The 20,508-nt window shown below is 50.8% G+C and overlaps 1 protein-coding gene across 3 annotated transcripts in view; it reads right to left on the bottom strand.

Moving 5' to 3' along the window:
• IQSEC3 (IQ motif and Sec7 domain ArfGEF 3) overlaps positions 1-20,508 on the bottom strand; it is a 119,609-nt gene that overhangs the window by 174 nt on the left and 98,927 nt on the right. For 2 of the 3 annotated variants that reach the window (XM_054034853.1, XM_054034868.1), the window contains 9 exons: positions 12,623-12,745; positions 11,318-11,484; positions 10,114-10,253; positions 9,116-9,241; positions 7,426-7,525; positions 3,773-3,934; positions 2,965-3,057; positions 2,278-2,321; positions 2,115-2,194 (listed from right to left, as the gene is read on the bottom strand). In XM_054034853.1, the coding sequence (XP_053890828.1) occupies positions 2,120-2,194; positions 2,278-2,321; positions 2,965-3,057; positions 3,773-3,934; positions 7,426-7,525; positions 9,116-9,241; positions 10,114-10,253; positions 11,318-11,484; positions 12,623-12,745 (1,030 nt within the window). In that variant the 3' untranslated portion in view covers positions 2,115-2,119. The remainder of the gene's footprint in view (positions 1-2,114; positions 2,195-2,277; positions 2,322-2,964; positions 3,058-3,772; positions 3,935-7,425; positions 7,526-9,115; positions 9,242-10,113; positions 10,254-11,317; positions 11,485-12,622; positions 12,746-20,508) is intronic. The other variant, XM_054034863.1, reaches the window with a different exon arrangement.

Below are 20,508 nucleotides of genomic sequence, written 5' to 3'. Positions count from 1 at the left end.
AATTGACACCTAGTTTAGAAACAGTCAAAGAAGCATTAAATGTTACAAGACATTTTCCCATCTGCTACTACTGGCTGCCCTGAGCCCCACAATCTCTCATTTGCATCAACCATAACCCACCCAAAGCATGATCCCCAGCCATAGCTCCCTCTCCCCGGCCAATAGCTATCTCCCCTCCCATGCCCCAGCTAGAACTAAGGTGCCCTCTTGTTGCCATCACATGAAAGGCAGGGTCAGCCTTTCCAAATGCAATGCAAACGTTGATTATCCAAACCTCCTGGGGCGTGTGAATGAGTTCTGATAGTGGGAGCCTCTGAGAATTCTCATTGTATTGAATTGACCTCGGGGGCTGTGCCCTGGCTCCAGGAAGCAGGGCAGGCGGGTTGGTGAGCAGGGTTTCAGATAATCAAGGTTGTACAGTTCTGCAAAATGACATTGGCTGAGGCTCAGCGCGAGACTCGTGCCTGTCCCAGCGCCCCATCTCCCTGAGCAGGAAGGTGTACAACATGATTTGCTAAGCTGTTTACAAAGAGAAAAAAGCAGAAATCTGACATATTCCAGCAAACTGCGGCTCCCGCTGATCCGTTTGATGGTTTGTAAGTGAAAGGAAATGAGTTAAAAGAAATTACCCATCTAGCTAGTACAATGATAAAAGAAAGGCATGGTGAAATGGCAGCAGATTAGATAATCTCAGAGAAAATGGAGATGCTCTTCTGCTGATGCGAATTACTGGGCGATCAGAAGGAAGAGGGGAAAGGAAGAGAAGCTTTAGGGGTCTCCATGGACCTGAAGAGAGTCCCCCATGTATGGGCACCCACTGATTCCAGAGTGAAAATGGGACGGGAGCTCAAATGTAATGGAACTCCCCCAGGGCACAGGGGTCAGCAGGGCAACAGGCCGGCTCCCAGAAGTGGGTGGCTGCAGGGCAATGAAGCAAGTGGGGCTCTCCTGGGAGGACTGGCTGATGGCAGAGCTCTCCCTGCCCATGGGTGTCTGCCAGGTGATGGAGATCCCAGGGGGGGGGAGGGGACAGGGGGTTGGCTGGCAGCAGGGAGGAAACAAGACTCCCTCATGGGGACTGGGTGATAGTACAGTTCCCCCCGCCAATGGATGGCTGCAGGTAGCGGCACTCCCCACGGGGGGATGGGTGGCTGCTGGGCTTCCCCAGGGCACTGATTGGCTGTAAGGAAGTGAAGCTGCCTCCAGAACTGGGTTACTTTGGGGGGGGAGACAGAATTCTGACATGGGAAAAAGTGTCTGCAGGTTGCTGGTGCTTCCCCACAAGAGTAGGTGTGTGGAGGACGGTGGCAGAATGTACGTCTGCTGGCAGATGGCACGACCCACTGGGAACCGGTGTCTATGAGGAATGGAGCTCTCATGGGAAGCTGCAGGGTAACTGAGCTTCCCTCAGGAATGCGTATCTTTGAGGTGATGGAGCCTCCCCTAGGAAAGAGTGGCTGCAGGGCCTGAAGTGCTAGCAGCACCCCAACTCACTGAGGCAATGAGCTGTAGGGAAACATCAGTCCCAGCAGAAACTGGAAGCTGAGGACTGAAAGCACCTACCTCAGGAAATGGTTGTCTGCAGGGAAATGCAGCTTCCTCTTCCCTCAAAGGGGACTGAGAGCTGCAGAGGGATGGAGTGCACTATGGCAAGAGGCATCTGCCGGGGGATAGAACTGCCCTGAGAAAGGCCAAGTTGAGGGCAGCTAAGACACTTAGGAAAGATCTCCTTGGTGATACAGCTATGCTGGGAGAATGGGCAGCTGGAAGGCAACGGGGGTCTCTGCGTAAGAAAGCGTATCTGCTAGGAATTGGCAGTCCCTGCAGAAATGTGTGCAAACCGGACAGTGGAGCTCCCTGCATAGGAAGGTGACTCTCTGGGGCAAGGTTTGCAGGGAAGGTTACTGCGGGTGAGTTCGCACTGGTGGCTGCATGGCATTAGCAATGTCAGTGGCCTGTCCAGGCAAGTTTTTAGCTGGGTTCTCAGTCTTCCCTTAAGTAGCAGCGCGGGTTAGTCTATGGCATTTGGGAGCTCGGTCCATGAGGGATGTTGCAGTTATAAAGACGGATTGAAAATGCTTTGAAGTTTAGTTTGGATTTGAAAGTTGTATTACCCGTCCTAGCAGTAACTTTTAATTGTATCTCTGGAAATTGGTAAAATTGTCAGTCTGGCTGGGGAGGCATTGATTAAAACCTGAGAAAAGAAACAACAGAGAATGTGAGAAGAGCTGAAGTGAGAGAGAATTACTTACCTCAGCTGCTCTGTGCTCTACTTACCTCCACTGTGCTATCTGAGACCTTCTCCCCCAACTCCTTCTTGCCTTTGAAAGAAAACAGACCTATCAGTGAGGAAACCTACGTCTCATGGCATGAGAAGGAGCATAGCGTGAGGCAGTGGCAGCTCAGGGGACAGGGGAGGGGCTATGGAGCCTCGAGGTTCAACTCCAGCCCAGACTGATGGCAACTGATTGTTGTTTCATGTGATAACCACTTGGTGGGGTACATGAAATGAGCTGCTGATCCCAGCTCAGTTTCTTGTGGACTGGTACCCAAATCATCACCGTGTCTGACCTTAATTGGCAGTCGTGGCAGAGAAGCCAAGCCAGGAATGAACATGAAGCCTGTGCTACCTAGACGTGGCAGGTCGGTAGGAGGGTGTGAGAAGAGCTTATAGTGCAATTGCCCATTCCTGGGATAAACAGAGGACTTTGGTCTGACGCCTTTCCCCTCCAATGGGTTCTCTGTGGCTATTGTGCAGTTGGGGTGGCCCTCAGAGAGGCTTCTAAAGAATTTTCTTAAGTACCTGCTGAGTACTTAGGCCCAAGTCACTTCCACTATTTGCTGAGGGCTCAGCCCTTACTCAGAGTGCTGAGCACTCACGCCCACTGAAGGCAACGCGAGTACGTGTGTGAGTGTCTGAGTAACAGCTGCACAGTCGGCCCCCAAAGGAGAGTGACCTCTAACCTGTCGGAGATGCTTGCTTGGACTGTGGTTCCATCTGAGCCCCGTTGGTCTTTAACGTAAGAGTCTTTGCCCCCTGCTGCTTCTCCAGCTCCCCTGAGAGTCAGAAGGATAACAGTGAATGGGGAGAGACCGGGACAAGAGTGAAGGTGAGACAAAGAAACAGAAGAGAGAGTCACCCAGAAGAGCAGATGTACAAACAAGAAGGGAGAGACCAAGAGGCAAAGGAAGACAGGAGAGAAATAGGAATTAGAAATGTTGTGTATGCACATGCCCGTAACGCCCCTCCCCCCCCCGGAGGGACAGACTCTGACACCCACATTCACGGGGAGTAGCACCTTACTCCATGAGTGATACAGTTGACTCCAATGGGAATACTCATCCATTCAGAGATATTAAGGCCAGCAGGAACCCTCCTGATCTAGCCTGACCTGCAAAGCACAGGCCATAGAATTTCATCTAGCAAAACACAGACTGTGCAGTGACTGGCCCAAGGTCACCAGCAAGCTGTGAACAGAACCCAAGTCTCCTAACTCCCAGCCCAGTACCCTGTCTACGGGGTCATGCTGCCTCTCACGGAGTAAAATAATGCAACATGATGAAGGTTATCAGCACCTGTGGCTTATACCAGTTCATATATACAGAACCTTCCCAGGTACTCACAGATCATTTCTGTGTATGAACATACATAGGGACAATCACATGCATATTCCAACATACACCCACATGGAAGGGATCTTCAACCCCCCAACACACATGGACATACATACAGGATGACTGCATGGAGTCTGGATCACGCTGGAAGCCTTACATTCAATTCGTATCTGTTCTAGCTCCATCACCTCTGCTATTGACTCTTTTAGATCTTCCACAAATTTCTGCATTTCCTCTGAACCCAGAGCACAGAAGTGTAGTACCTGTTTCTTGTCTGAGCCCGAAAGTGGAGTCACCAGGGTGATGCCATGGGGGTAATCTGAGAACAAGACATGAACAGAGATTGACAGAATGAAAAACCCAGACCTCACAGCACCAGCGCTTGCTTGAGATGTGGCTGTATCACTCCCACTACAGCACAACATTCAAGACTTTCTAGCACGGATGAAAAGATGCAGTGCATCATCGTACTGTAGCACAGTGCAGCATCTGGGAACCTGCACTGTTCGGGTCACAGATCCTACGCTGTCCTATAGCATAGGCGCTGTGACTGTACAGGGGATTGTCTCATAGTGCAGCACAGGACCTGTCTCCTGCAGCCCCGAGACACAACTGCCGCATCTCCCTTGCAGTCACTGACAGTACTATGTAACTGGTATTTGCCACCACCACCATGTGATTGCATTTCCTCTGTAGATTACAGCACGGCAAAAAAGGACTCTGCCCAATATTAGGGTTACCATACGTCCGGTTTTTCCCGGATATGTCTGGCTTTTCGGCAATCAAACCCCCGTCCGGGGGGAATTGCCAAAAAGCCGAACATGTCCGGGAAAATGCCGGCCGGGCACTTCCCCTCCCGCGGCTGCTCTGCTCCTCCCCTGACTCTTTGGCTCTGTTTAAGAGCCGAGCTGTCCGAACGCTATGGGCTTCAGACAGCCCCCTTGCCTCCGGACCCCAGCCGCCGGCCGGGCACTTCCCCTCCCGGGCTCCGGCGGCGCAGGGTCCGGAGGCATGGGGGCTGCTCGAAGCCAGTAGCGCTCGGGCAGCTCAGCTCTTAAACAGAGCCGAAGAGTCAGGGGAGGAGCAGAGCCTCCGGCCACGGCGGCTCTGCTCCTCCCCTGACTCTTCGGCTCTGTTTAAGAGCCGAGCGCTACGGGCTTTGGGCAGCCCCCATGCCTCCGGACCCTGCGCCGCCGGAGCCCGGGAGGGGAAGTGCCCGGCCGGGGGCGCAGGATCCGGAGGCATAGGGGCTGCCCGAAGCCCAAGCACTACCGGCTTCATGGTTTGCCGGGCAGCCTCCAGACCCTGCGCCCCCGGCCGGGCGCTTCCCCTCCCGGGCTCCAGCTGCGCTGGGGAAGCACCGGCGGGGGGCGCAGGGTCTGGGGGCTGCCCAGCAAACCGTGAAGCTGGTAGCGCTCGGGCAGCCCTTTCCGCGTGGCTGGGAGTGGGAGGGAGGAGGGGGCGGAGTTAGGGCGGGGTTGGGGCGGGGAAGGGGCGGAGTTGGGGCAGGCTGGGGGTGGGAAATGGGCGGGGCCAGGGACCCGTGGAGGGTCCTCTTTTTTTATTTGTTAAATATGGTAACCCTACCCAATATGGTGCAAGCTCAAATACTACAGTACAGTGCAGAGGCCAGCAACCTCCCGCACTGACATAGCACTGCAATAACCCCACTAAATACCAGCTCAGCATTCAGGAAACTCCAGCACTCAGAATAATAACTGTTACGCTTTTGGTATGTTCCATGTGTTCTGGGAACCTTCAGGACTGAGACATGACAGTACAGAGCATTTGGTTTGAATAGGAACAAAGGACTTACATTCAGGCAACAAATCTTTCTCTCACCCAGCAGGGGACAGAACAAATCTGGCACCATTGAAGCCAATTGCAAAACTCCCATTGATTCCAGTGGGGCCAGGAATTCACTCCAGGTCTCTGTCCTAGCCAGCAGGGGGCACGGCAGGGAAGGAGACATGGGTTTACAAGGGTCATAGCCTGCTCTCTGTCCCAGCCAGCAAGGGGCACCACCTATACTGGGAGGTGATTCCACTGTGCAGAGAGAGGAAGTGGGGCACAGGGAGACATACTCCATTCATCCAGCTTTAAACCAGACAGGCCTATTTTTCACTGGTTTGTCCTCCGTCCAGTACTGAGACAAAACAGGATGTGGACAGTATTGGACAAGGGATGCCATTTTGAAGAGCACACACTGCCTCTGCTGGCGTGAACTTGCACGCATGGCATGTGCGAGGTATTGCTAGCCAGGCTGGAGTCACACCACTCCTGTCCAGTATTCTGGGGATGCGTGAGTGGCCACCCTAACCCGGATAGACTCATTTCTTTCCCACTCAATGTTGGGAATGTGATGGGGAGATGCAAAGGGAGCAGAAAGAGCATAGAGAGATGAGGGCCAGTGTTCTGAGAATGAAAGTGGATGCAGGGAGGACCCAGCCAGAGACTCCAGTCTCCAGCCAGTAGGAGAGCTGCAGAAGCAGCCAAAGCAGGGACCTCCAGCCATCCAGAGAATTTTCTATAGTTTTGATTAGACTTTTTCTGCTCTGTGCTGAGTGGCTGTTTGCTCCACCCTGCCCCTCCCTTCCTTTTTCTTTCCATTTAGCTGATTCCCCTCCTAACGAAACCCACCCAAATAAACAAACAATTGTGGCACTAACATGCCCTTTGCCACCATCCCATTGTTCACTCGGCCTGTGTGTTCTACCCCTTTCTCCTCCCTGTGTCTGTCTTGTCTATTGAGATTGTAAGTTCTTTGGGGCAGAGACCATTTGCTCTGTGTTTGCCCAGTCTAGCATGATGGGGCCCCATTCGTGGTTGGTCCCTAGGCACTATGGTAACTAACATTAATAACAACAACACTCCTAAATTCTAACCCCCGCTCTGACAGTGACACCCCTCTGTGACCTTGGGCCACTTAACCTCTCAGCCTCAACCACCCTATGTGTACAAGAGGGATGCAAGTCATAGTGCCCATACCAATCTCGCAGGGGTGCTGTGAGGGTGAAATAGCGTCTGCAAAGAGCACTGAGGATGGGCTAAGTATTATTATCATCTCCCTTCTCCATGGCATACTCCACACAGGTGCCCATAAGTATCAATTAGCTACAGCAGCAGCTTGTGCAAATGCTGCCATCTCCTCCCACTCTGAACCCAGCACCATCAGTTACGCTGAGTGTTTCTGGCACTCCTCCTCCATGGAACCAGTCTAAATAATGACAAATAATGGCTCCATTCCCAGACCATCAAGGTCAAGCCGATGAGGTTTGGCCTCGTGCCACGCTTTTGTGGGTGCCGTTCCAGCAGCTGTTTTGACTCTTGGTGCCTCTGGGGTGGTGGGAGGAGGCGCAGCACCTGAACAACAGTGGTGTGGAAGGCAGAGCCGGACACATGATACCTGTGGGGGGGACAAGCTCTGCAGCCACACTTGCTAAGAGTGCACTCCATCTGATACAGTCTCCATCTGGTGCTGGCTATGTGTGTGGTCCTGGCCATACTGCCAGTCCAGCCAGCTGCACCCCCGTCTGCTGCAGAGTGAGCCATACCCCTCTTATGCTCAGGGGGACAAGCAGACACATTCTAGCTGCCTCCTGTGCAGATGCAATGAGAGGGATAGTGGGTAGGAGCAACTTCTCCCCAACCCACTGCCCCCATACAGCAATAATTCAGCCCCCAGTTTGGGCAGCATGCTCAAATCCCTGCTGATGGAAACCTTTCCAACTGGAGGTTCCAGATGCAGGGACCTTCCCTCCAGCTCCACCTGCCTATCCCCTCCAGGGAGCCAGCCCACAGCAGACTTACATTCATTCTCAAAAAGATGGAACTGCATCCCCAACAGGCCAACTGACTTGCAAAATGTGTAGGTTGAGGAGCTTTTCTTCTTGGGGCAAAGCTTGAGGATCTGTCAAAGGAGAAACATCAGCAGCTAAGGGCACTGGGAAAGAATGAGGCACGAACAATGCAAACTACTTCGAGTGCACTCCAGAAAAGCTCTGCTAACACAGCATCAGAGTGATGAATGGTAACCCATAGGCTCTTTGTTTAGTGATTTCCCTGTCATGCCACTCTGCATGCTGTACTTACAGCAGTCCTTCAGAATGTCTACGTACACAAAGCTCCGGATCACACTGTCCTTGCTCCTTAGATGGTCTCTCTTTGACACTCTCCCATTCGCAGCTTTGCAAGCAGATCCTTGTGGGCCAGAGCATGCCATTGAAGGCATGGGCTAGCATTGAGAGTATTACAGAGCCATCCACAACATCTCTTCCAGAGAGCCAGGGGTACAGGGTAAGTGTGCATGCTGCACTGCCCCTTAGAAGATGTAGCACATTCTCCCCTGCTCATCTGGCCATTGTCTTGCATCTCCTCTCTGCCCCCTTTCAGTTGGCTAGTGCCCTGGGGGACACTAGCAGGGAGCAGTCCCTACCCTCAAGCTCCTGTATGGGGAGTACAATAGGGGGTGAGCATACAAGGAGCCTTCCCCCCCACCCTTATGTGTATATGCAAGGGACAGGCACAGCCCGAGCCGATGCTGGAACAACCATCTTCCCAATCCATCTTTAAATCACTCCTGAAAACTCATTTCTTACCATTAAGCTTCACTTTTCTCCCACCCTGTCTGCTCCCAGTCTTGCTCCTGATTGTTCAGTGTTTGCTTGGTGTTTGCTTAAATTAGACTGCAAACTCTGGGGTAGGGAATGTGTTTTTAAAGTGCCATGGACATCTGTGTCTCTAAGTGAATAATGAATAATCTACACTGAATGCGGCAGTGGCTTGGCAGTGTCCATCATGAAGGCTTCAGACAGCAGGGGAGCTCTGCCTGCCTCGGCACTGACAGATAAAGAACTGAACTTCACTGAGAGGAATGGAGTTACTGTGGAAAGTACTGACCTTGCTTTGTAGCGTGACACAGAATCACCATGGGACATGGCTTATTGAAGGTTTGGAAATTCATGTAGGTGTTATTGCCCCATTTTACCATGGGGGATGTCATGGCATCTTCTTACAGTGGGAGGCGGGATTCTGTGGCCTCTTCTTATGATATGAGATTGGGGGCTGCCATGGCCTAGTTTTGCCAGCAGCCATGTCCCTTCCTGCTCTACCATTTTGACAGTGTGTCCCAAAGAATTCAGAAGCTCTTTTGACATAAGAATGGCCATGCTGGGTCAGACCAATGGTCTATCTAGCCCAGTATCCTTTCTCCCAATAGTGGCCAGTGCCAGATACTTCAAGAGGGAATAAACAGAACAGGACAATTATTGAGTGATCCATCCCCTGCTGTCCAGTCCCAGCTTCTGGCGATCAGAGGTTTAGAGACACCCAGAGCATGGGGTTGCGTCCCTGACCATCGTGGCTAATTGCCCTTGATGGGCCTATCATCCATCAACTTATCTAGTTCTTTTTTGAACCCAGTTATACTTTTGACTTTCACAACATCTCCAGCTCCTCCTTTGGCGCCACTCTCCTGCCTAACATCCCAGAGCACGCTCACCACCAGCAGGTCATTGAAGAGGAACACTTCCCTCTGATGAGCAGCCTGCTTCTGCATTTTATTCACATCCGTCACCTCGTAAAGGCGGCTGCAGCAGACCAGCCGTCGATGAGGCACAGACAGAACCTGCAAGGCCCAAGAGAGAAGTTAAGTGGGAAATGTTCTCACCATTCTCCCAACCCAAATGATTCAGTGTCACCTCTAGCTACTCAAACCTTCATGCAATGGCACCAGCTCTGCCCACCTGCATCCTACTCCTCATCATCACTTTCCCCGCATGCCACAGCAAGAACTGGCCCACACCCTTCGACTCTGAGGAACCCGAAGGAGTGGTGGGGCAGGCAGTCACTGGGAGCCCTCTTGTTATTGAATCAGATCACCACATGTCTGGCTTACAGGGATCGTGGGTGGCTGCTTACCCTCTTCAGCATCCTGCCATCACCCCAGCTGTGGGTTTGTAACTTTCTGACCCTCTGGAGATTATTTCACACAGTTCAGGTCAATGGTATGTTTTTGTGTTACTCATTAGTCCCGGCCAAGGAAACCATTGGTGTTCTCTTAACCCTGGCACTCCTCAGGGAGCTCCTGGGAGAGCTGGCTGAGATCACTTTCTATCAGACTTTTCCTATGTCCTCACAAAACCTGAAAGAGAGTCTGAAGCACTGCAGTGTCTCTCCGAGGCGTCAGCAGGCAGAGCCCGTGATAAGACTCTTGGCTAGAGGATGAGTGAACCAGCTAAGACAAATTCTGGCTAAGGGAGCTCCAAAACCATTAAGAAAGAATGAGACTGCAAGAAAGAGGGGAGTCCAAGAAAAGGGAGCAAATGTTAAAGGACAGAAGGGAGTGGAAGGAGAGAAAGAAGGGACTATGGGAAAGAGTTGAATGGAGAAGGAAGGATGCAACTGCAACAGAAGGCGGGGTAGAGGAGGAGACGAGAGGAGATTACAGGAGCTAGGGAAGTAGAGGTGAGAAGAATAGAGCAGAGGTTAAGAACTCACTGTTTTCATCCCTACGATGGATTTCTCCACCTTGGTGACATAGGTTACATGATCCTCATTGGATTTGAGCTCTTTCTGTTGGATCCTCTCATAGATCCCCACTACCAGCTCCCGGGGAATGTCAGCGCCGTCGTCCACCCCTGAAAAGCACAGAGAATGTAGAGCAGGCGAGGCAGAGAGCACGGAAAGAGCCGACAGTCCTCAGCATGCACCGATTGCCTCCTTTACACAGTGTGTCTAGGCAGTGTGGGGGAGATGGGGAGGAAGCAATAATCTCTCGGTATAATATACTGCCTTCTCTGCTGATATAATGATATAATCAGGAGAATGCAAAGGATTTCATTATTCCACCTCTTTGCATGCTGGCTTCTTTCCACGTGTTCCCTGCCGTTTTATAGTCACACTTTCATATTTATAGATCTTGGGTCACTCAGCAATAAAACCTGCATTGATTTCATTTAACCAGCGACTTTAGAGATGGAAGAGACCTATTAGGAGATCCAGCCCATTCCCCTGCCAATGCAGGATCGTGGCTCAATTGTACCTTTACTAGTTGCTTGGTCTGGTCTAGTTGTAAGTGTCCCCAGTAGCAGGGCTTCAACCACTTCCCTTCAAGATTAAGAGATGATGTATTTGTGGATAATGGTTAAATGACAACTAAAGTGAGACTCAAGATAAGAGAAGGCAGGTGTGGCTAGCAAGGAGGAGAGGGCTGAGGATAGACAGTTAGAGGGAATAGCATGAAGTAAGGAAGGGGAGATTTAGGCTATCCGGAAATCTTGTCCAAATATTTGAAGTACCAAGATGGGAAAAGAGGTGTTCCGGGAGATCGAAAAGGATGTAACTAGGATGAAATCAAGCAAAGGAAAATTTCAATATCAGAGAAAACTTCTGAACTGTGATATCTATTAAACTATGTAAATATCTCTCAAGAAAAGTGGTGGAAACCCCACCCTTTGAGTCTTTTAAAAGTGGGCTGGACATATTGCTAGAGAATATACTGTAGAGGACAATTCTGCACTGATCCACTGGGTGATGGACTAGCTAGGACCTAACAGGTCTTTTCCAACTCAAGCTTCTGCCACTCTGATTCACAGAGAGCAGCAGCCCCGGTTACAGAAGCCTCAGTTTGTCTTTGGCTTCAGCCCTAGCACACAGAATCTGGAGCAGCAGAAGTTATGCCTACCTGGGGCAGCATCCTCACCTCTCAGGTTCCGGATGAAGTCCTCCAGCATCATCTTCCTGTCGGGTTTGATGTTGGGGCTGTACATGTCCGTGTTGAGGAGGATGATCGCGAAGGCCAGGATGAAAATGGTGTCCGGGTTATGGAACTGCTGGACCACGTCCGGGTTACACATACAGTACCGCTGGCTGTAGTGGGAGGGATGCCCAGACATACTATGGAGACCCCAGAGTGGAAATCAAAGGCCATTCTACCCCAGATGTGCACTTGGCGGGGCCCAGACTGCTCCCCCTCAACTGGACCTCAGTACGAAGGAGCAAATCACTCCTCTACAACCACACTTGCCTTCATCTCACACAAACTGGGAGTATCTGGCTGTTCTCCCAAGGCACAACTTACACACCAAGGGCAAATTGTCCCACCTAAGCATCAGCTCTACTGCTCCACAGGGAGCTCAGGATGCAACTGTGTCCCAGAGGGGCTCCACAGGCTGGTGTACCCTGCTTCCCTAAGTGTGGCTGGTGCGGGGGTGGGGGTGAAGCCTGGGCCCACCTACTACTTCTCTGTTTCGGGGCACAGTACCCACAGGTATGTACTGAAAGAGCAGCCCCAGTGCCATTATGGCTACTCCTTGTGTGTGGGTCACACATGCAGGGGTGGGGAGGTTCCTTGTGTGCTCTCCCCGCTGCACAGCCCATGTAAGGGACCATCTCACTCTGGCCCCAGGATGCTGTGCAGTCCTAAAAACCTGTAACTGCCTCAGTCCTCCAAGAGATTTCCCACTCTGCACCATGAATACCACTGAGTTCCTGTGAGACAGACATCTCTGTGCCTGCAGGACAGATGGGATTTACCCGTTAGCCTGCCTCAGGAATTACCCTTCCTTCAAAGGGAGGTTTAGCTCTGTCACTCCCTCTCCTTTGTCCTAAAGCTGCAGAAGTGTTAACCACCCACTTCACCTTGAATGGTCTCTTGCATCACGGGCTAACTCCTTAGGCTAAACAATCTGTTCCACCTTGTATTTAGCTGTGACACGCTGCATATCTTTCCCAAGACCCAAAGAAGTGCTCTGTGTAGCTCAGTAGCTTGTCTCTCTCACCAACAGAAGCTGGTCCAATAGAAGATATTACCTCACTCACCTTGTCTTATCCTGGGACCAGCACGGCTACAACAACACTGCAAACAACACTCTCACTCCAGTCACTCTTTTACTCTGCCTGTTTCCTGCCACCCGCATGTCCCAGCTCTTATTTTCCTCAGTGTAAACAGTTGGTGTCTCACAGCCAGCAGGGCTGTGCGGGCGCACTGCAGCGACGGCTCTCCTACCTGAAGGCCTCAATTAGCCGTTCCACCTTCTGAGCCTCTCCCTGCACACGGATGTGGGCCTGGAATTTCCGCAAAGCTTCATCCAGCTCCATGCCCGAGAAGTCCATCTCGTCCACCACACAGCTAAGGGGAGAGGAACACAAACTCCTTGAGCACCAAGCCCACGATAACACTCTCTCTGAAGGGACATAGGGTGGGCTCATGAAGCAACCTACCAAGGCAGACAGTGACGCCAGCAGAGTTTCCTATGGATTCTGCAGCATGTGAGTAATTCCTATGAACAGCCATGTATTTATTTCTTCATCTATTTCCTGTCATCTGTCCATTGCTCACACACTGACCCATGCAGTGACCCAATACATTCACTCACTGTCACTTCCTCCTCCTACTCACCCCCTATAATCCATCCACAACCTGTCCGTTCATCCATCCCTCTCTTATACACCAGCAATTCAGCCCGTTGTCTCTGCATGCACATCTATCAACATTCATTCATACATCCATCCCCCTTAACATCCGTACTTCCTCACACCTCCTCACTCAGGCCCTGAGCGGGAGAAGTTTTCCTCTGGATAATCATTAACAGGTTCATGGTAGCAGCCACTTCTGCAGATGTAACATGTAAAAATAAAAAGCTCTTCCAGTGCATTGTTTCCCTGCACTGAGCCCAGTGCTTATTTGTAATGAAAGAGGTGCTGGGGCTCAAGCAATTTTTTTACTTTCATAACTCACGCGGCAAGCCCAGAGGTGCCGGGGCTATCAACTGCCAAGTCCAGAGGTGCCGGGGCTCAGCCCTTGCACAAATTAAGCACTGACCGAGCCCCAATGATAACTCTTATTGCCAGAGTCTAGGACACTGTGGAAAGAAACACCCCTCTATGCCTACTTCCTTTCTACTTTGGCTCCAAATTGGTGAAAGCTGAGCTCCCCTTCAGGCAAGTGAGACCAACTTCACCTCCCCCTCCCCCTGCCCCTTGCAACTCTGCCATGTTGGGGTTAAAGTCGGCACATCATAATTTGTACGTCTCCTGCTCCCTACTGGCTATTCCTTCACACCCCTTCTCCACACGCTTTGCGAAAGGCTGCTTTACACACTTCATTCAGTCTTGCGTCTGATGAAGTGGGCATTCACCCACGAAAGCTTATGCTCCAATACTTCTGTTAGTCTTAGCTACATCTACACTACAGGGGGGGGTCAATTTAAGATACGCAAATTCAGCTACGCGAATAGCGTAGCTGAATTCGACGTATCGCAGCCGACTTACCCCGCTGTAGGGACGGCGGCAAAATCGACCTCTGTGACTTCCCGTCGATGGCGCTTACTCCCACCTCCGCTGGTGGAGTAAGAGCGTCGATTTGGGGATCGATTGTCACGTCCCGACGGGATGCGATAAATCGATCCCCGAGAGGTCGATTTCTACCCGCTGATTCAGATTCAGACTAACACGGCTACCCCTCTGTTACTTCAGCATGTGACACTTCCTCTCCTTTCTTGCACTCACTTCTTGTTTTGAAGGTTTTCTTCACAGATGTAACAGCTGCAGACTTGCTTTTTTCTCCATAAAATCAAAGCTAAGACCCTGGAGGGCAGCTGAGAGGCCTGTCTGTGCCACCCCCGTATAGTCCTTTGTCCCCCGCCCAGAGGAGCATGCCCCACACTTTGGGAAATGTGGAGCTAGTAGAAATGGCAAAGGGGTGACGAAATCTGGTTTAGCCCGTTCCGCTGGGCTTGACATTCCATTTGTTTGGCAGATTTCCTTAGGTTCCAGCAGCATTTTAAAGGTTCTCTACGGTCTTTATAAGGTACAAACTGTAGCATTTAGGTGCTTGTTCACTGACACTCAACTCTATAGTACTTCTCATGGGACTCCAGCAAGGAGAGTCATTTCTTTCCAAAAGAGGCAGGGATTGGGGAAGCTGAGCTTGGACTGCCTTGGCCAGTGGGTCAGTAGCCACCAGCTCTGCAAGAGTGACAGAATCTCCTCAGCCTCCAGGGCCTTGGTGCAAAGGCAGCTCAGCCTCCAACTCGATGAAACTGCCCCTCCCCAGAGCCGGCTGCACTAACAGAAGTAAGACGGGGGTGAGGTTTTATGAGAGTGGGTTCCTGCAGCCACGTCAAGGATCACACGGCTCTTCCATGTGCTATAACTTAAGAAGGCCTTCTCATTTTTCCATACAAGCACCAATGTGCCTCAGAGATGGTTTGGTATTTTGATTCAAGGCACCCTCAACAACCTGGGACGTAAGAGAGCTCAAAACGCAGGCAGCTGGCATCCGCTGGGGGTCAGAGTGCGGATGCCGAGCATTCCCTGGGGATGGGCTCCAGTGGGATCATTTTTCACTGTTATTACATTTCTAGCTGCTTTTCCTTGGGCCTCATGCCCACAGGTAGGATGCCCAGAGGCACGTCGCCTACTGATAGCGAAACGTATGTAGCGGCATCATACCAGTGATGATTGTGCCGCGAGGCATTTAGCAGAGGACTAATCGTGGCATAGGAGACTCGTGGTGAACGAGTTCTGAGAAGGCAAGAAGCAGCTGTACCGTGTGGGGCTCGTATCAGCTCAGCCAAGCACAATGACCTATTTTCAAGCTTTTCCACTCAGGTGACAATGCTGCGGGAGCCGGGGCTGCAACTAAAAGCGTCTGTAATGAACTCACAGCCCAGGCTCAGGGAGGGAGCTGAGGAGAGGCAGCCAGGTGGAAACTCTTAAAACCACAAGACTCAAAGATATTAATAAATAACATTCCTCTCCCCCCAAAAAAGAAATAGAACTTCAGGGCAAACTGGAAGAGAAGAGCTCAACTCACATGAGGCCGGCTGCACTGCGCATGCCAGCGGCTCCACGCGGGAACATGGCAGTGCACGCACGGCTCTTCTTGCACAAGGGAGGCTGTGCCATGCATGCTAGCCCTCCCAGGGCTCAAATGGCTGCAGTGTGCATGCCAACTCACTTGGTAGGGAGACACTACTTCATACACACCAGCCCTCCTGGTTTGAGAAGTGCATGGCACAGCCTGCCAGCTTTTCTACCTCACAGCCCATTTTCCACATGAGAAGCTGCACTGTGTATACAGTCCTTTTTGCACAGAACAGACTCCCCGGTGCAGACCGCTCTCCTCACACAAGAGGGGCTGCAAATACATGCCTGGCTCTGCTTACTTGAGGGGTGCTCTGCCAGGCCTATAGACCTTGTGACATGAGAGTGTCTGTGCTGCGTACAAGGTTCTTGCACAATCTTCCTATCCTGGGCGCCCTAGCAGGAGCAGAAGCTGGGCTGTGCACAAGTACCTGTCACATGCGATCTGCATTGTGTACATGTCTCCTCCCTCTCCCAAAAGTGTACTGCACACCTGGCTCTCGCACTAGGGAGGCAGTGGCATGCACAGCTCCCTCCTGCATAACTCAGATTTTACCGGGGATATTGCACACAGTTGGCAGCACTTGGCAAACGTCTCTCCCCATCCCCCCATTATCAATCTGTTGATGAACTAAATCCATGGTCTCACCTCTGGTGCAGAAGCTTTTGCACAGCCCCTGCTCAAATCCTCTTGTAATGCAAATCTCCTGGGGCCCCTCAACAGGGGACGCTAACTCCTTGGTGAGTGCGGTTGTTTTGGGGGTAGCCAGGAAGCCTCCTGTGCCAATCCAAGGACAGTTTAATGGGTGAAATAGCAAACTGGCTTCCTTCACTGAGAGCTGCCTCCTCGTGCTTCTGGCTGTGAATTTCCATCTCCCAAGAGGAGCTCCTCTCTGCCTCGCTGCCCATTAGAGAAAGGGAAGGCAACATGTGTCTGACAGTGAGGAGAGCAGCACGCCCGCAAGGAGAATGCGTCAGAACAAACCTAGCGCTCACATTCTTACGGTGACCTGCCCCTATTCACTGCAACGTCTCCTACGTTCCTCCTTTGGAGACAAATGAATCAGGACAGCCGCTCTGACCTTCCCAGGATCCTGTGACCCAGAGCGTGAGCAATCCAGCCCCAGCGGCACTGCCAGCTTCATTCATGGCACAGGTCAGAAGAACTGACTCATGAATGAACCAGGAACGTATGAAATTCCTGAGACAAAAACAGGGGGGATGGAAGAAAGAGGGCATGAAAGAATGAATGAAGCCAAGCAAAAAGACAGCATGAAAGGATGAATGTCAGCAAAGGCAAAGAGTGCGAGCATGAAAGAATGAATAAAAGAATGAGAACAAAAGCAAGCATCAAACTAAGAAAGCACAGAAGAAAGAATGGCTGGAGAAAGAGATGAAGGCAAGAATGAGAACATTGCTCAATACTGTGAATGCTGACGTTTTTTACTGCATCCCTTCCCACACAGCTATGTGATCTGTCTGATAGAGTGTGTGGAATATGTGATATGCAGACATCTTAAAAACCACTTTGAAATCAGATCAGTGGTCTAGTGGCCACACAGGCTGGGGCTGTAGCTTTAGACCAGGGGTAGGTAACCTATGGCACGCATGCCGAAGGTGGCACGCGAGCTGATTTTCAGTGGCACTCACACTGCCCGGGTCCTGGCCACCGGTCCAGGGGGCTCTGCATTTTAATTTAATTTTAAATGAAGCTTCTTAAACATTTTAAAACCCTTATTTATTTACATACAACAATAGTTTAGTTATATATTATAGACTTATAGAAAGAGACCTTGTAACACCGTTAAAATGTATTACTGGCACACGAAACCTTAAATTAGAGTGAATAAATTAAGACTTGGCACACCACTTCTGAAAGGTTGCCGACCCCTACTTTAGACCATCATACTCTGGGCTGGCTCTGTGCAGTCCATGAGGGTGGCAGAGAATGGGTCACATCTGGCTGTCTACTAAGTCTGCTTGGCTGACCGCAGGAACAGTGGGAATAGGATCTAGTGGGAGATGTACTGGCGCTCTTCAGTCAGAGGGTGGGTTCTTGGACTAGAAGGTTTTATTGGGTGAACAGGGAATGAAGGAATCGGATGGGATTTTCAAAAGTGCACAAGATGTTGGTAAACTCCCCTGTATAAGCAAGCCCTTAGGAGCGCAGTCCTATTGACTTTCAAAGGAACTTGTGCTCTTCTGTCATTAGGCACTTTTGAAAATACAACCCATAATGTGTTCAAATACCACAGAGTGCCTAGCTACCATGCTGATGATTGTAGATTTCATTGGGTGAGATGAAATTAGATGAGAGAGAGAGAGGGAGGGATAGGGGAAAGGAGAGTATTATTCAAGGGTTGTAGGGGCTTGGAAGTCCTGATTTGCGGGTAATGGGAATAATTTACCAAACTAGCCAAATCTTGTGCTAGTTAAAGATCTTTACATCCCTGGATATTTAACACGCATTGTGATCTACACAGAACATTCCTCTTGTTTGCATCCACATACACTCACTAAGCATGAATTTAAAAGGTCACATTTTTAAAGGACAGTGCAAAAATATTTGTGCAATTATTACCTCTGTTAAATGACAAAAGAAACAGATGGCAGGTCACTTGCCCATCTGACTGAGCGGAGATCTTTAATAGCCCAAACTGTCCTTGGAAACCAACAGGAGTCTCCTGAGTAAAGATACCAATGCTGAGCCAGTAGTTTGTGACCTGGGCCATGCAGCTCAGCATTTGAGTGCACGAGGGAGGCTGGAGACTTTCACAGTTGTTTTAAAGGCTGTCCTATTATTTATTAATTTGGTTTGGTTAATTTAACCTGGCTGTGATAGGAAGAATGCTTACAGCTCACATTTCTAACACGAGTGTTTTGTTGCTTTTCATATTAAACTACAGCTAAATTAACACAGTAAATCTCATAAATAATTGAAATGACTTTGCAACAACAGAGGGCAGGATTCTCAGACTCACGTGTGTAATTTGTACCCCCGTGCTCTCAGTCGTGCTCACTGCATGGGTCTATCGCCCACCCAGATATGCTCTGTCAGGGGGACCCAGTGCTGCCATCCAAGCACTTGCGATAATGTGGCTACTTGTGCAGCTGAGAGAAGGAGGGAGGGCACTAGTGCTGCTGGCAGCACTGTACATCACAGAAAGAGCATATCTGGGCAGGCTGTAGACATGAAACACACCAATCAATGCACATAGGCTGATACAATAACATACAAGGACACTACTCTGCTGATGGGACCGGAGACACTGGTGCTCTGGTGTTGTGTTAATACACGAAGTGTGGATAGGGCATGGGACTAAGACATCGGAGATGGGGTCTGCCATAGATTCAGTGGGCCAATTCTTTGCTAATTCATGCCAATGTAATTATTAACTTGAAAGGAAATGCTTCCGATTTACACTGGTGAAAGGGCAATCAGGCCAACTGAGTGATCTTGGACAAGTGTGACGGGTTCCACTTGCCCCGAACTGGCCAAGAAGAGGCTAAACACACACTCTGGGCAGAGGAAGCCCCGCTCCCTCACCCCTGCTGGACATACTCCAACTGGAGCACTAGTATAAAAGGGAGCAACTCAGTTCAGTCAGGGCTGACCACTGAGGCGGGAGGATGCACTTTGCAGGCTCCAGCCTGGGAGTTGCTGAAGTCCCAGACTGCGGAAGCCAGAGGTGCCGAGACCCAAACGGATACGTAGGTACCTAAGGATTCCTCAAAGAGGTTAGAACTGCACAGGCCGAGAAACCCAGAGACCCCGGAGACGCCCGGACCATGGTATCAGGGACAGGGTAGGAAGTAGCCCAGGGGGACTAGTTGTTGGAGGGGACATCAACGTATTGCGGTTGGATCCCCGCTGACTCAGTGGTGAGAACATTTGCCACTGTCAGGGCACTGGGCTGGAACCAGGTAGAGCAGGAAGGGCTCAGGTTACCCTACCCCAGCCACCACTCACCGTTGGGTGGCAGCCCACTCCCCTGACCAGCCACTAGGCCACACAGCCCTGTGGAGGAGGGCAGCCATTGGGCCAGATCACCCTGAGGGAGAGGGAAGCCTCAGTGACTCTGGCCACTAGGTCACATGGCCCTGTGAAGAAGGGCAATTGTAGAGACTTTGTCCATTAGGCCTTACTGCCCTGAGGATAAGGGTAGCTGGGTGGACTTAACTGTGGGGCCACAATGCCCTTACCCCACCCCCAAAGGGGAACAGGATGCATTTGCCCCATGATAGCAAGTCACAGAACTTCTCTGTCCATCTGTAAAATGGACCCAATGATTCTCCTTCACCTTTGTTAAATGCTTTGAGACCTATGGCTGAAAAGTTCTTTGGAGGTGCCATGCGTGATGAGGATGGTGCTCAGGTTAACACATTAACACAGCAGGACACACATGCACTCACAGCTCTACTGACATGCGCAGTAATAATGACATGGCATCTACATCGTATTTACACGGGGATGCATGGCACAGGCTCAGTTGTAGGAACCTTTCTCACTGAATCCTAGCACATCATTTGTTTACCCGCAAGACAGATAAGAACATTGTCAGTGGGGGCTGATGCACAATCTAGGGCTAGCAGGAATTATCCACCTACTGCTATCGCAACAACCCCTCTCTCTGCACTGAAGAAGGGCTTGGATTTAAAGAGGCTCTGTCTGGAGATGCAACCCACACATTGCCTGATGGGGAAAAAGGCAATTACTTTTAATTGTGGCGCTCGGCATGAAATGATTTGAGAGACCATGTGTCTCAATTATGGCTGGATCAATACACACGCAGCATATGAGACAGAAAGGCAGGATACATGGCCAGGCACCTGTGGCAATAAAATAACCCTGATATATAGCATGGCAGTGATGGGCCTTGAAATTTGGACCCAAGTTTGGCTCCTGATTTGACATCTCTTCCTTCCCCACAGTTTTGGGGGGAAGGTGGGGGGGGGGGATTTGGGTTTCCAGTTCGGCTCTGTTCATCACAGGTCCTAATTGTGGAATTTGAGTGTCAACATTCA

This window comes from Malaclemys terrapin, chromosome 1 (genome assembly GCF_027887155.1).
Source record: "Malaclemys terrapin pileata isolate rMalTer1 chromosome 1, rMalTer1.hap1, whole genome shotgun sequence".
NCBI lineage: Eukaryota > Metazoa > Chordata > Testudines > Emydidae > Malaclemys > Malaclemys terrapin.
This window is presented reverse-complemented; position numbering and strand designations above follow the sequence as displayed.